At 48.1% G+C, this 14152-nt stretch overlaps 1 protein-coding gene across 1 annotated transcript; it reads left to right on the forward strand.

Moving 5' to 3' along the window:
• The first annotated feature begins 5799 nt into the window (after window positions 1-5799).
• On the forward strand, window positions 5800-10318 carry LOC120909390 (zinc finger protein 501-like). Its single transcript, XM_040321152.1, has 2 exons — window positions 5800-6171; window positions 8902-10318. The coding sequence occupies exons 1-2, from the start codon at window positions 6162-6164 to the stop codon at window positions 10224-10226; spliced, it is 1335 nt and encodes a 444-aa protein (XP_040177086.1). The 5' UTR covers window positions 5800-6161; the 3' UTR covers window positions 10227-10318.
• Window positions 10319-14152: the final 3834 nt, after the last annotated feature.

The raw sequence follows: 14152 nt of genomic DNA on the forward strand, positions 1-14152 counted from the left end.
ACGCCGCCGCAACTTACAGGAGCAAGTGCGGTATTCACAAAGCACTTGCTCCGTAAGTTGCGGCGGCGTAGCGTAAATGGGGCCCGCGTAATTCAAATGTGGAAGGGGGGGGGGCGTGTTTTATGTTAATGTGTGATGACCTGACGTGATGCGCCGTCCGTGTACATATCCCAGTGTGCATTGCTCCCAAGTACGCCGCAACGACGTATTGGTTTCAACGTGAACGTAAATTACGTTCAGCCCTATTCGCGAACGACTTACGCAAACAACGTAAAAAATTCAAAAATCGAAGCGGGAACGACGTCCATACTTAACATTGCGTGCGCCTCATAGAAGCAGGAGCAACGTTACGCCGAAAAAGCCTTACGCAAACGACGTAAAAAAACTACCGCCGGGCGCACATACGTTTGTGAATCGGCGTAACTAGGTAATTTGCATACTCTACGCCGAAAACGACGGAAGCGCCACCTAGCGGCCAGCGTGAGAATGCACCCTAAGATACGACGGCGTAAGAGACTTACGCCAGTCGGATCTTAGGCTAATGTCGGCATATCTTGCTTTCTGAATACAGGAAGAAGATACGCCGGCGCAGCTTTGAATTTACGTGGCGTATCTATGGATACGCCGGAGTAAATCATTGCTAAATCTAGCCCAGTGTTTGTAAATCCGACGGACTGTTTACATGTTAACCACTTGCTGACGGCCGTACGACTTTGTACGGCCGCAGCGCAGCTCCCAATCTCTGACAGGCCGTCTTTTTACGGCCGCCCCTTTGCACGTTCCCCCGCGCGCTCCCGAGCGCGCAGCGGGGAACTGCTGTGCTGGCCGTGTCCCTTGGACACAGCCAGTCACAGATCGCCGTGAACGGCCAATCGGAGCGGCCGTTTCCTAGGCGATCTGTGCGGCCAATGAGAGATGATCTCATATGTTTACATATGAGATCATCTCTCATTCCCGGCTCTCGCAGACAGCGGTGCTGTCAGGGAGAGAGGAGACGGATCTGTGTCCCTTGTACATAGAGACACAGATCGGTCACCCCCCCAGTCACTCCCCTTCCCCCACAGTTAGAACACTAATTAGGCTACACATGTAACCCCTTCCTCACCCCCTAGTGTTAACCCCTTCCCTGCCAGTCACATTTATACAGTAATTAGTGCATATTTATAGCACTGATCGCAGTATAAATGTGAATGGCGCCAAAAATGTGTCAAAAGTGTCCGATGTGTCCGCCATAACGTCGCAGTCCCAATAAAAATCGCAGATCGCCGCCATTTCTAGTAAAAAAAAAAAAAATAATAATTCTGTCCCTTATTTTGTAGGCGCTATAACTTTTGCGCAAACCAGTCGCTTATTGCGATTTTTTTTTTTTTTTTTTACTAAAAATATGTAGAATACGTATCGGCCTAGACTGAGGATAAAAAAAAAACGTAAAAAAAAAATTGAGCTATTTATTATAGCAACAAGTAAAAAAATGTTTTTTTTTTTTCAAAATTGTCGCTCTATTTTTGTTTATAGCGCAAAAAATAAAAACCGCAGAGGTGATCAAATACCACCAAAAGAAAGCTCTATTTGTGGGGAAAAAAGGACGTTAATTTTGTTTGGGAGCCACGTCGCACGACCGCGCAATTGTCAGTTAAAGCGACGCAGTGCCGAATCGCAAAAAGTCCTCTGGTCAGGAAGGGGTTTAAGTGCCCAGTAAGGAAGTGGTTAAATCAGAGGTGTTCTGCCGCATTAGCAACCATGTAAGGTCAGCAGGTTTGCTGCTGCTTTTAAAATGTAACATCTAAACAGTCCGTCGGATTTCCAAACACTGTATTTAAGCACATAAGCCCCGTTTTTTGTTGAAAATAAATGTGAAATCTAAAACTCTGGGTGGGTGTAACAAGATGTCTGCTTTCCCCCTTCTCGGTGTATCGTTACTATGAGAGTGCGGGGTGTAGCAAGATGGCGGCGCCGGAACGGCACTTCCGTTACCATTTCTGACGGGTCGCCTAATCTGACGGAACACAGACAGGAAGTGCCTGCAAAGGAAGTTCCGGGTAAGAGGTCACGGTAAAGGAGCCAAGCCAGCCACTGATGTAAGCAACAGACAGTTCCTTCTATCTAATCCTCTGTTTCATTTTCTTCTTTCCAGTTCTGTTTATAGGTACAGCCAGGCATCCTTGACCCGACTCTGCATCCGGCGTAACATGGAGTATCGAGAAGTCTGATGAGAAGGAAGCGCGGCTAATTGGACCAGGAGACGCTACATGCAAATACCATTGTAATTGTATAGGTGGGTTTATCATCCAGACTAAGGATGAGCTCCGGCGTGTTCGCACAGTACACGTGCAGAGCCCGCCAGGAAGTTGGCACCGCGCTGCGCTAATCATAGCCAGGGAGACATTTCCCGATCTCTGCAGCCGAGGACATAATCGCCCTGGCTGTGATTAGCGCAGCGCCGCGCACACTTCCTGGCAGGCTCTGCGCGTGTTTTATGTGAACACGCCGGAGCTCATCCTTACTCCAGACATGTCTAGTTCCTCACGGGGGGGGGGGGGGGGGGGACTAATGCGGGATCAGGGCATGCAGTGTTTGGGGTGGCCTTGGATGGACGGTCCATGATCTTCACAGCTAAATCGTGTAAATTCCTACACTGTTGGCTTCAATCCGACCCACCGATCATCTTTTTTTATGATCACTTACAGCTTGATTTATGATTTCAGAGGGTGTGCATTAGTCAATGGCGATTTAATATCACAATTGTTTGTTTTTTGTGTACAATAATTCCGTGTGTGTAATATTTTTCCTATTTTCTGACCTCAGGATCTTCCCCCGTGTGATAACCGACCCCCAGGATGCACGAGGACCAGAGTCACGTGCCAGAAAGCATATTACAGCTCACCCTGGAGATCATTTACCTGCTGACCGGAGAGGTGAGGAGGATTCTGGGAGGTCACATGACATCACTCTTATCTCTATTAATAAAAACACAGACCTGACCGGAGAGGTGAGGAGGATTCTGGGAGGTCACATGACATCACCTTTATCTCTATGAATAAAACACAGAGCTGACCGGAGAGGTGAGGAGGATTCTGGGAGGTCACATGACATCACTCTTATCTCTATTAATAAAACACAGACCTGACCGGAGAGGTGAGGAGGATTCTGGGAGGTCACATGACATCACTCTTATCTCTATTAATAAAACACAGACCTGACCGGAGAGGTGAGGAGGATTCTGGGAGGTCACATGACATCACTCTTATCTCTATTAATAAAACACAGACCTGACCGGAGAGGTGAGGAGGATTCTGGGAGGTCACATGACATCACTCTTATCTCTATTAATAATACACAGACCTGACCGGAGAGGTGAGGAGGATTCTGGGAGGTCACATGACATCACTCTTATCTCTATTAATAAAACACAGACCTGACCGGAGAGGTGAGGAGGATTCTGGGAGGTCACATGACATCACTCTTATCTCTATTAATAAAGCTGACCGGAGAGATGAGGAGGATTCTGGGAGGTGAGAGCCAGTAACCGGCTTGTGTAAATGGGGTTCTCTGCATCTAAAAATGCAGTGCATTTGTGGGTGCGGGACCTGCAGGGAAATTGCATTGTGCAAAAAGCAACGTGCGGCGTCAGTGGAGCTCCTGGCGCCGCCCGCTCCCTGCTAGCTGGGCAATAATACAGCGCAGCGCTGCCTGTCTCCCACCGTATACCCAGTCACTTTGCAGGTTGGAAGAGCAGTGATGTGGGGCAGGCGGAGAGAGATGTTATCTGTGCTCGCCCCGCTTCTCTCATCCGCATGCCCACCTCCCGCATGCAGCCCACCCGCCACACTTGTGGCCCTGTGGTTAGGCAGGGACCCCTGCAGTAAGAGACTCGGGGGTATGGGCCCCAGATTCAGGGCTATAGCCCCAATAGCCACCCCCTAGCAACACCACTGATGACATCACTCTTATCTCTAATAATAAAACACAGACCTGACCAGAGAGTTGAGGAGGATTCTGGTGCAGGAGTGCACTGCGCACACGTTGCGGTTTAAGGCGTGCCTTACAAACAGAGTGCAGATCTCAGGAGTGCATTACGCACAGTTTGCAGTTTTAGGAGTGCTCTATGCACAGAGTGCAGGAGTGTGCTACACATAGATTTCAGGTTCAGAATGTGCAATAAGCGCAGGGTTCAGGAGTTTGCTACACACACATTGCGGGTTTAGGATTGCTCTACACACATGGTGCAGGGTTCAGGAGTGCTCTGAGCGCAGATTGTGAGTGCAGAGTTCAGGAGTGCATTACGCACAGAGTGCAGGCATGGGCGTCCGCTGAATTTTTTTCAGAGGGGGGGCGCTTTGGCAGCGGCGATACACAGTTGCATTTTACCCTTTCTTCGACCGCTAGCGGGGGTTAAAAGCGCCCCCCCCCCCATGTTAAAATGGAAAAACACCCCACTGTGCCCCCTGCATCTTTCAATATCTCTTTGTCACTAATGTGTACCCCCTCTCCACAACTGCACCTCTGGACCCCTTTACATTACACAGCACCCCACAGCTCTGGACCCTTTCACATTACACAGCACCCTGCATCACTGGGCCCCTTTACATTACACAGCACCCTGCATCACTGGCCCCCTTTACATTACACAGCACCACTGGACCCCTTTACATTACACAGAACCCTGCATCACTGGACCCCTTTACATTACACAGCACCCTGCACCACTGGACCCCTTTACATTACACAGCACCCCTTTCCTTTGACTGAAACACTACACTATATTGACGGTATATTTATTTCAGGTCTAAAAGAGGAATCTTTTGGAATGAGGGACAAATGGATTTGATTCCAGAAGAGGGACAGACACTCTAAATAAGGGACAACTAGAGGGGAGGGAAGCGCTGCAGTCACTGCTTAAATCGGCCCCAGGGCCAGTTCGGCCCTGCTCCTGGCTCTCCCTGGCGATTCCAGGGGGGGGGGGGCAAACAACCCCCCTTGCTCTATGGAGCGGATGCCCATGAGTGCAGGTTTCAGCCCTCTTTCACGGCTTTACCTCTGCATGCATTTTGCACCCTTCCTTAGCTCTGACCTCTGCACCACCACCACCCCCCTCCCCCAATCCCTCAGCATTGCACACGACCCCCTCTGCTGCCCCCATCTTCATCCTGCTCCTCCCCCCTGAGTTTCACCATCCTCCACATGCTTACATTTCACCTCTCTGCAGCCGGCCTGGCTCTAGTACCTCCTGTGACTGAGGCTTGTTTCTCCACACAATGCACACTCTATGTGGAGCTGCCGGGAGAAGTGCATTGTCACAAGTAAATGAGGTGACGGAACACAGTTCTGCTATGTTCTGGCCAAAAAAAGCCCTAGATATAATTACCATTGTATTTTCCTTGTCATTTTGTAGCATTATGGACCTTTGAAGGAGACGCTTAATTATGTGACACTCGCCAGCAGTCCCTGTGTGTCAAGATTGAGAAGGAACCAGGAACCCATCATGGAGCCTCCACCTTCTTCCCTGACCCAACAAAGAAACAACAAAATTCTGGAAGTCACCAAGAAGATTATTGAGGTGCTGACAGGAGAGGTGAGCGGTGCCGGGAATTCTGGGACATTATCCAGTAACAGACAAGGGGTGTGTCTGGATGGTGACGGTATCATTGTGTGTGTCAGGTTCCTATAAGGTGTCAGGATGTCACTGTCTATTTCTCCATGGAGGAGTGGGAGTATATAGAAGGACACAAGGATCTCTACAAGGACGTCATGATGGAGAATCAGCCGCCCCTCACATCACCGGGTAAGAGGAGACTTTATTGTAAAGGGGAGAGCAGTACGGAGGGTCCATCTAGATCCCCCATCTGACTCAATGATCTGACCGCCCTTACGCGTTACGTCCAATCAAGCATTTATCGAACCTTGTTTATTAAGAGGTCTATAAGCAGTGCTTTGTATTCAGTCAGTGTGTGTTTCCTACAGATGGATCCAGTAATGGGAACCCACCAGAGAGATGTCCCCGTCCTCTGTATTCCCGGGATTCCACACAGGAAGGTCACACCATCCCTTACCAGGTTCAGGTCGGTGGAACTGAGGATTTTGCCAAATACCAATACCAAGCCGTTGATGAAGTTGAGACGGATGACGATGATCCATCTTGGGAGGAAGAAAGTCCCTTAGAGATGAGTTCAGGTGAGTGATAAACATTACAGAAAAGTTTATTTGGTTGCCCTTTATTAATCTCTTGCCTATACATTGCCAAACCCAAATTTAGTTTTTTGCCTATAGAAGAGAAATCCTTACACCACTATCATATTGTGAGGTCCTCAAAGTAGACGTGGTTTGACTTTTAGTGTTCTCCTCTGCAACAGGGTGAGATGGTCACCAATGGACTGTAGTCAAGAGTTATGCCGCGTACACACGATCGGACATTCCGACGACAAAACCGTGGATTTTTTTTTACCCGACAGAATGTTGGCTCAAACTTGTGTTGCATACACACGGTCACACAATTTCCGAACGTCAAGAACGCGGTGACATACGACGAGCCGAGAAAAATTAAGTTCAATAGGCAGTGCGGCTCTTCTGCTTGATTCCGAGCATGCATGGATTTTGTGCGTCGTAATTGGATACACACGATCGGAATTTTCGACAAGTACTTTTGTTGTCGGAAAAATTGAGAACCAGCTCTCAAACAATTGTTGTCGGAAATTCCGACAACAAATTCCGTACACCAAATTCCGTACACCCAGTTGGAATATCCGATCAAAAGCTCAAATTCTGTTCGTGTGTATTAGGCTTTATGCTCGCTGGACGTTTTTACAGCTGCTGTTTTTAGCTGCAGGCGTTTGTTTTTTTCTGCAGCCAGTAAACTCCCCAGCATGTTGTCCTATGTGTCCATGCACCCATAGGCTGTTATCAGCGTTTTCTGGCTGGAAAAAACCCAGAACTAGTGGGTTTTGAGAGGAGTTTTTCATCTGTAAAAATGCTCTAACTCTGATAAAGGCTTAAAAACGCAAGAAAACGCAGCTATTGGGTGTTTATCAGCGTTTTTGAGCCATAAGCTTTTGTGAGTATAGTAAAAAATTGTGTTTTTATAACGTCCAAGGTGCATGAGGCTATAAGATGGCCATGAATGGTTCGAATTCCGTTCAGTACAGCAGTGACCTCAAAGTAGGGTTGGTAAGACTTTTGGTGTTGCCCTCTGCAACAGTAGGGTGAGATGGCCAACAATGAACTGTAGTCAAGAGTTAGGCCGGCCATAGGCGATTCGAATTTCGGCCGGTCCCTGCTAAACCATCTATGGGCAGGCTGATTGTACCGTCGATCCCTCAATCGACTTGTGTACAACCAGCACGTCAGATTTTTACATGCGATTATTGCCAGCAGCAATGATCACTGTGTTCTCCCAGCAGGGATGGTACCCCGTGCTGGGAGAACACGATGACTCCACTGGAGGGATTCCCCCATCAACACTGACTGCGTTGATGGGGGTAATCAAGTGATTTTCTTTCCTGTAACTCATGGTTGCCAGAAAGGAAAATCGTACATCTGTGGCCTGCCTAACAGTAGAACAGGTCATTAGACAGAATGAGGTTATTGTGCAAAATCTGCTGCAGCTGTGCATGGTAGCCAATCGGCTTCTAACTTCAGCTTGTTCAGTGAAGCTTTAGCAATAAAACCTGGAAGCTGATTGGTTTCTATGCAGAGCTGCACCAGGTTTTGTGCTCTCCAGGTTTAGTAAATCAACCACTTTGTTACTGGTTGTAATTAGCTGAATTACCGGTGAAGCAATAAAATGGAGGACATGATCTGGCTGGTACTGCTTAGGAAACAGTAACAATAAAACGTAGGATATGATCTCACTCCGTGGCAGAACTACCAGGGTCACAAAGGTTGCACTCGCGACCATCCCTGGTGCTCCGCACTCTCGGAGGCCCCAGCAGGGTTGCTGGCCGCAGTGCTCTGAGCTGAGTGCATCTCTCTCGTACAGCCCAGAGCCTGCACTGGTAGTGAATGGGAGAGGAGAGCCGATCTGCTTCTTCTCCTTCCACCTCTCTCCTCCTGTGTGTGCACCGTGGGAAGTGTGAAGCTAAGCAGCTGACATTCAGCTGGGGGCCCCTTCATGTTTTTTTGCACCGGGGCCCTGAGGGTTCTAGTTATGCCTCTGATCTGACTGGTACTTCTTAGGAAACGTTAAGGTGAAGCAATAAAACGAAGGACATGATCTGACTGGTACTGCTTAGAAAAAATGGGAAAACAAAGCAAAAAAATGGAGGACGTTATCTGATTTGTACTGCTTAGGAAATGGTAAGCTGAAGCAATAAAACTGAGGCCATGATCTGACTGGTACTGCTTAGGAAACGGTAACAATAAAATGTAGGATATGCTCTGACTCCGTAGCGGAACTACCAGGGTCACAAAGGTTGCACTTGCGACCATCCCTGGTGCTCCGCACTCTCGGTGGCCCCAGCAGGGTTGCTGGCCGCAGTGCTCTGAGATGAGTGCATCTCTCTCATACAGCCCAGAGCCTGCACTGGTAGTGAATGGGAGAGGAGAGAGCCGATCAGCTTCTTCTCCTTCCGCCTCTCTCCTCCCGTGTGTGCACCGTGGGAAGTGTGAAGCTAAGCGGCTGACATTCAGCTGGGGGCCCCTTCATGTTTTTTTGCACCGGGGCCCTGAGGGTTCTAGTTATACCTCTGATCTGACTGGTACTGCTTAGGAAACGTTAAGGTGAAGCAATAAAACAAAGTACATGATCTGACTGGTACTGCTTAGGAAACGGGAAGACAAAGCAAAAAAATGGAGGACGTGATCTGATTTGTACTGCTTAGGAAACGGTAACCTTTGAACTTAATTTTTTTTTTTTGTTTGTTTAGCCTTACTGACTGGGTTCCTTCTTCTTTTTTTTTTTCCTGGAAGATGGACATCTCCTTTTGTCTTCAGACTTTGATGTGGAAGATGAGGACATCACAGGTGGTTCTCCAGAAGGAAACCTCAGTACTGCAAATACCCGTCAAGGACGTATTGGGTTGAATAAATCCCTAGATGTCTCTAGCGTTGAGAAACCTCTTACTGATACTCTTGAAAAGTGTTTACCTCAGAAGGCAGAAATTGACCACCTCCGAAAGCTTCATTCCACTAAGAAGCCATTTCAGTGCACTAAGTGCGGGAAATGTTTCGGCTTCAGGTCGCTACTGGTTAGCCATTGGAGGAGCCATACGGGAGAACGCCCCTTTCCCTGTCTGATTTGCGATAAACGTTTTGCGCAGAAAATTACTCTTGAAAACCACAAGCGAATTCACACGGGTGAAAAGCCCTATGAATGCCCTGAGTGCGAAAAATGTTTTAGAAGCCACCCGGGTTTGATCGCGCACCAGAAAAAACATAAACATAAAAAAACAGAAAGCAGAAAACCCTTCACTCCCAAAACGGGTCTCGCAAACCACCAAAGGGAGGAGCCATATTTGTGCTCCAGACGCGGGAAACGTTTGACAGATACGTCATCTTTGACAGAACATCAGAAAGCCCTTGAGGTGGAAAAGCTGCTGTCGTGCACTGTATGCGGCAAGCGGTTCAGTCATAGGTCCGCACTCATCATGCATCTCCGGGTTCATAAGAGAGAGAAGCCGTTCACCTGCTCCGACTGCGGGAAACAATTTGCGCAGAAGGTGGATCTTATCATGCACCAGAAAACCCACACAGACGATTGTCCCTATACCTGTACAGAGTGCGGGAAACGTTTCGCACAGGAGGTCCGGCTGGTCAAACACCAGAAAGCACACCAAGGCCAGAAGCCTTTTTGGTGTGGTCAGTGTGGAAAAAGATTCCAAAATTCAGAAGATCTGAACAGCCATCAAATGACGCATTCTGGCGAAAAGGTTTCTTGGTGCTTGGATTGTCTAAAGTGTTTCAGGGACCCGTCGGCTCTGGTCAAGCATCAGGAGAGTCATGAAAAAGGGAAGCTCTTCGAGTGCGCAGAGTGCGGTAAGGTTTTCAGCGTCAGGTCAATGCTGGTCAGCCATGAAAAGAGCCACAGTGGTGAGCGGCCCTTTTCCTGCACCGATTGCGGGAAGAAATTTATGCAAAGGTCGGCATTGCTTATCCACCTACGGATTCACACGGGAGAAAAACCATATCGCTGTTCAGAGTGTGGCAAGCAGTTTACACAGAAAGGAAATTTACTTCAACACCAGAAGACTCATAAAGAGAGGTTGGATAGTTTCCAGAAAAACAGTCCCAGGTAATAGTAAAAAAACACATAATCTCGGGTAGGAAGTCTTTCCGAAGTCAGCAAAAGTGTCCTAGGGCCGTTTCCGAGGCCCTACGAAAAAATGAACAGAAAAAAATAAAATTATTTTTTTTTCAAAATTTTCAGTCTTTTTTTAGTTGTCGCGCAAAAAATAAAAATCGCAGAGGTGATCAAATACCACCAAAAGAAAGCTCTATTTGTGGGAACAAAATTATAAAAAAATTGTTTGGGTACAGTGTAGCATGACCGCGCAATTGTCATTCAAAGTGCGACGGCGCTGAAAGCTGAAAATTGGCTTGGGCAGGAAGCTGCGTAAGTGCCTGGTATGGAAGTGGTTAACCATTTATCTGCTCTGCATAAATTTAAAAAACGGCATCTTCCTAGCAAAATCCATGCAGCAAAGTAAAGCCAGCAATCAGGTGGATCCAAATCTTTCTTGTCTACATGGTAAGTTGCAGCATATAGTAAACAGGCTAACGTGTTTCGACTACAGAGCCTTACTCATAGCTCTGTAGCGAAACCTGTATAGACAATAACAAGTTGCATTCAGGGATAAAACCTGGTTGCCGGTGTTCTATCAGAATGCCGCTACCCATCAAAAAATGCTACGGAAGTAGCATTTGGCTGCGGCCATCTTGCTACACCCCGCACTCGTCTGCAGTAAGGCTACATTTAGAAGGCGGACATCTTTTTACACCCACCCAAGTCTTGCATTTCACACTTATTTTTACCAGTAAACTGCGCTCATACTGTATAGTGAAATACACTATTTAGAAATCTGTGAAACTGTTTTGATGTTGAATTTCAAAAGCAGGTGCAAAGCTTGCTGATCTCACAGGTTTGCTAATCTTACAGAACACTGCTGCTTTTAACATTCATCATCAAAACAGTCTGACGGATTTCAAAATAATGTATTTCACTTTATAAGCTTGGTTTACTGGTAAAAATAAGTGTGAAATGCAGGACTTTGGTGGCTGTAAAAAGATGTCCGCTTGCCGCCTCCTGGCTGTAGCCTTACTGCGGACGAGTGCGGGGTGTACCAAGATGGACGCGACGGAACGCCACTTCCTTTGCACTTTCTGATGGGTAGCGGTATTCTGATAGAACACCAGCTTTACATGGCTGCATGGATTACCGTCAGAGGGTGGAGACACTTCGGCCAGAGCATGTTATTCCAACTCAGAGAGGTCCGGATGGTTGAGCAGCTACTTTCTTTCTAGCAAATGTCACGATTCTTCTGGTCACCACAGCAATGACTTACCAATTGCTGGGGCTCTGTGTCTCCTTGGGGGGGTTACAGGTTAGGGCTTGGGTAGTCCGACGAATACCTGAGACCATGTAACATGGGGGCCCAGGATACTTCCTGTGTGATACATAGAGGGGGCCAGCTTCTCACCAAAATGGGGACGTCGTCCCCTATCCAGCACCTTCCCCAAACCTAACCATGTGTATATTTCCTCAGGATCCTGTATCCCACAGTGTGTTTACTCCATGAGACGAACCTGTCAAGCACTATAGCCTAACCGCGTGCTGTCTCAACTCGTGCCCTCTGAAAATTCCCACCCACACAACCCCTTTACAGCCACAGGATTGGCTGCATGCCGGGGGTTATGGGCGTGCACTGGGGAAGGAGGTGGAGCAGACCTAGCCTACCTTCTTTCCCAAAGCGCCCCAACAGGTCATGTTTTCAGGTGATTTGATCAGTTTCACTGCCTTAGTAATTACCACAGCTGTTTCATCTGAGGGAAACCCTGAAAACATGACCTGTTGGGGCACCTTGAGGACTGGAATTGAGAAACACTAATAATGTATGCACAGCAGATAAATGGTTAAGAAGGATATCTGAAAACTGCAGCAACGGATACATTCAGTACTTAAATAAAAATGTAAAAAAAAAAGGTTAATGAAGATCTATTATAATTTTCTTACAGTTCTGTACATGTAGTTCTTTGTCCCATGTTTCTAAGTGCTTTCTAACCCTAACTATGAGGTCCAACCTATTTCCTTCCACTCCTGCCATCTCTGATCCAACAACATCTAGAAAGGAGACGGCTGATTCATAGCTGCAGCTTGTCTAGAAACTCTGGTTTCTCTTCAGAACAAAGGAAATCTTTTTCGGCCCTTTGGCTAAGATCAAGTGTAGTTACTGGGCCGGATTCAGAAAGAGATACGACGGCGTATCTCCTGATACGCCGTCGTATCTCTGAGTCCGGCCGGTCGTATCTATGCGACTGATTCAGAGAATCAGTTACGCATAGATATCCCTAAGATCCGCCAGGTGTAAGTGTCTTGCACCGTCGGATCTTAGGCTGCAATTTCAGGCTGGCCGCTAGGTGGAGCTTCCGTATGTTTTACGCGAGGAATATGCAAATTAGGATTTACGCCGATTCAGAAACGAACGACCGCCCGGCGCTTTTTTTTTACGTCGTTTGTGTTCGGCTTTTTCCGGCGTATAGTTACCCCTGCTATATGAGGCGTAGCTAATGTTAAGTATGGCCGTCGTTCCCGCGCCGAGTTTTGAAATTTTACGTTGTTTGCGTAAGTCGTTCGCGAATATGGCTGGACGTAACTTACGTTCACGTCGAAAACAATGACGTCCTTGCGACGTCATTTAGAGCAATGCACACTGGGATATTTTACGGACGGCGCATGCGCCGTTCAAACAAAACATCAAATACGCGGGGTCAAGCTAAATTTATATAAAACTCGCCCCCTACATACCCATTTGAATTACGCGGCCTTACGCCGCAACACATACGTTACGCCGCCGTAACTAAGGGCGCAAGTTCTTTCTGAATAAAGAACTCGCGCCCAAAGTTAGAGCGGCGTAACGTATTAGAGATACGTTACGCCGGCCGGACAGATACGCTTAGGTATCTGAATCCGGACCACTGTTCTTATCAGTTGCCAGTAGGTGGTGCTATGCTGACCATACCCAGTACACTGCGAGGTGGAAAGGGATAGCGGTTGGCGGACACTAAACCTGCTGGCGTGGAGGTGAAAGCCTTCTGATCGGGACAGAGAGGCATGAGGTCGAAGCTGGAGGGCTGGGACCCTGGATTTGGTGGTGCCTGCCCCAGTCAGTTGTTCGGGAGAGAACCCTTGCTCCTCTTTTCGTTTGGAGGAGCGGTTAGTATTTCCAAAATGTGATTAGGTGGGAGGGATGGGGGTTGTGGGAGGAGCCTGCTGAGGTGGGCTCTCCCCGATCTCTCCTCCTACCTTCCTGGCTTGGAAGGGTGCTGCTGGTCCGGACCGGGGGTCAGGGTCCGTTGAAAAGCCTGTGGAGATAGTGCCCCTGGAGTGGCAGTCCAGGGGTGCCATACATTGCACGAGTGTGTGAGGGGCACTCATCGTTTGGCACCATGGTCACGATATCCACAAACACACTTTTTAACACCTGGCACTAGGGCCAGGCCTTTTGGCTGGGACCAGGGTAATTTTTGTTCCTGGCAGGAGCGCCGGCCATCGTATTGCACGGTGGCCACTTTCCACTCACCTCTCCCCCCCACTTTCTTTTTTATTTTTCCCCGTTTGTCACGTTACGTCTTCTTTTTGTTGGTGCATTTGCACTTTATGTGCGATTAGTAGGGTGCGGGTCCTCGGGCCAGTCCTGAACGTCTTGGGAGTAGGTGGACTTGGCCTTCTGGCTTAGTTCGCCTGCTCTCATGGGGTCTCCCTTCGGGGGAGCCTCACCGAGGAGGGTTCTGTTTCGGCAGACCCTCCGAGGAAGTTGGGTCCGTGTTGGCCTCGGCTGCATGGACCACAGATTACTCTCTGCCAGGAGCCTAACGCCCCGGGGAATCAGGGTTGGGTCCTTTTCGGAGGACCATTTGACGCAGCACCCGTCACAGTTTTTTTGTGTTTCACTCTTTATGTGTGTGCACATTTTTTCCTGCATCGGGTGAAGTTTTTGGGTTGCGT

The sequence above is a fragment of the Rana temporaria genome, chromosome 8 (genome assembly GCF_905171775.1).
Source record: "Rana temporaria chromosome 8, aRanTem1.1, whole genome shotgun sequence".
Lineage (NCBI taxonomy): Eukaryota > Metazoa > Chordata > Amphibia > Anura > Ranidae > Rana > Rana temporaria.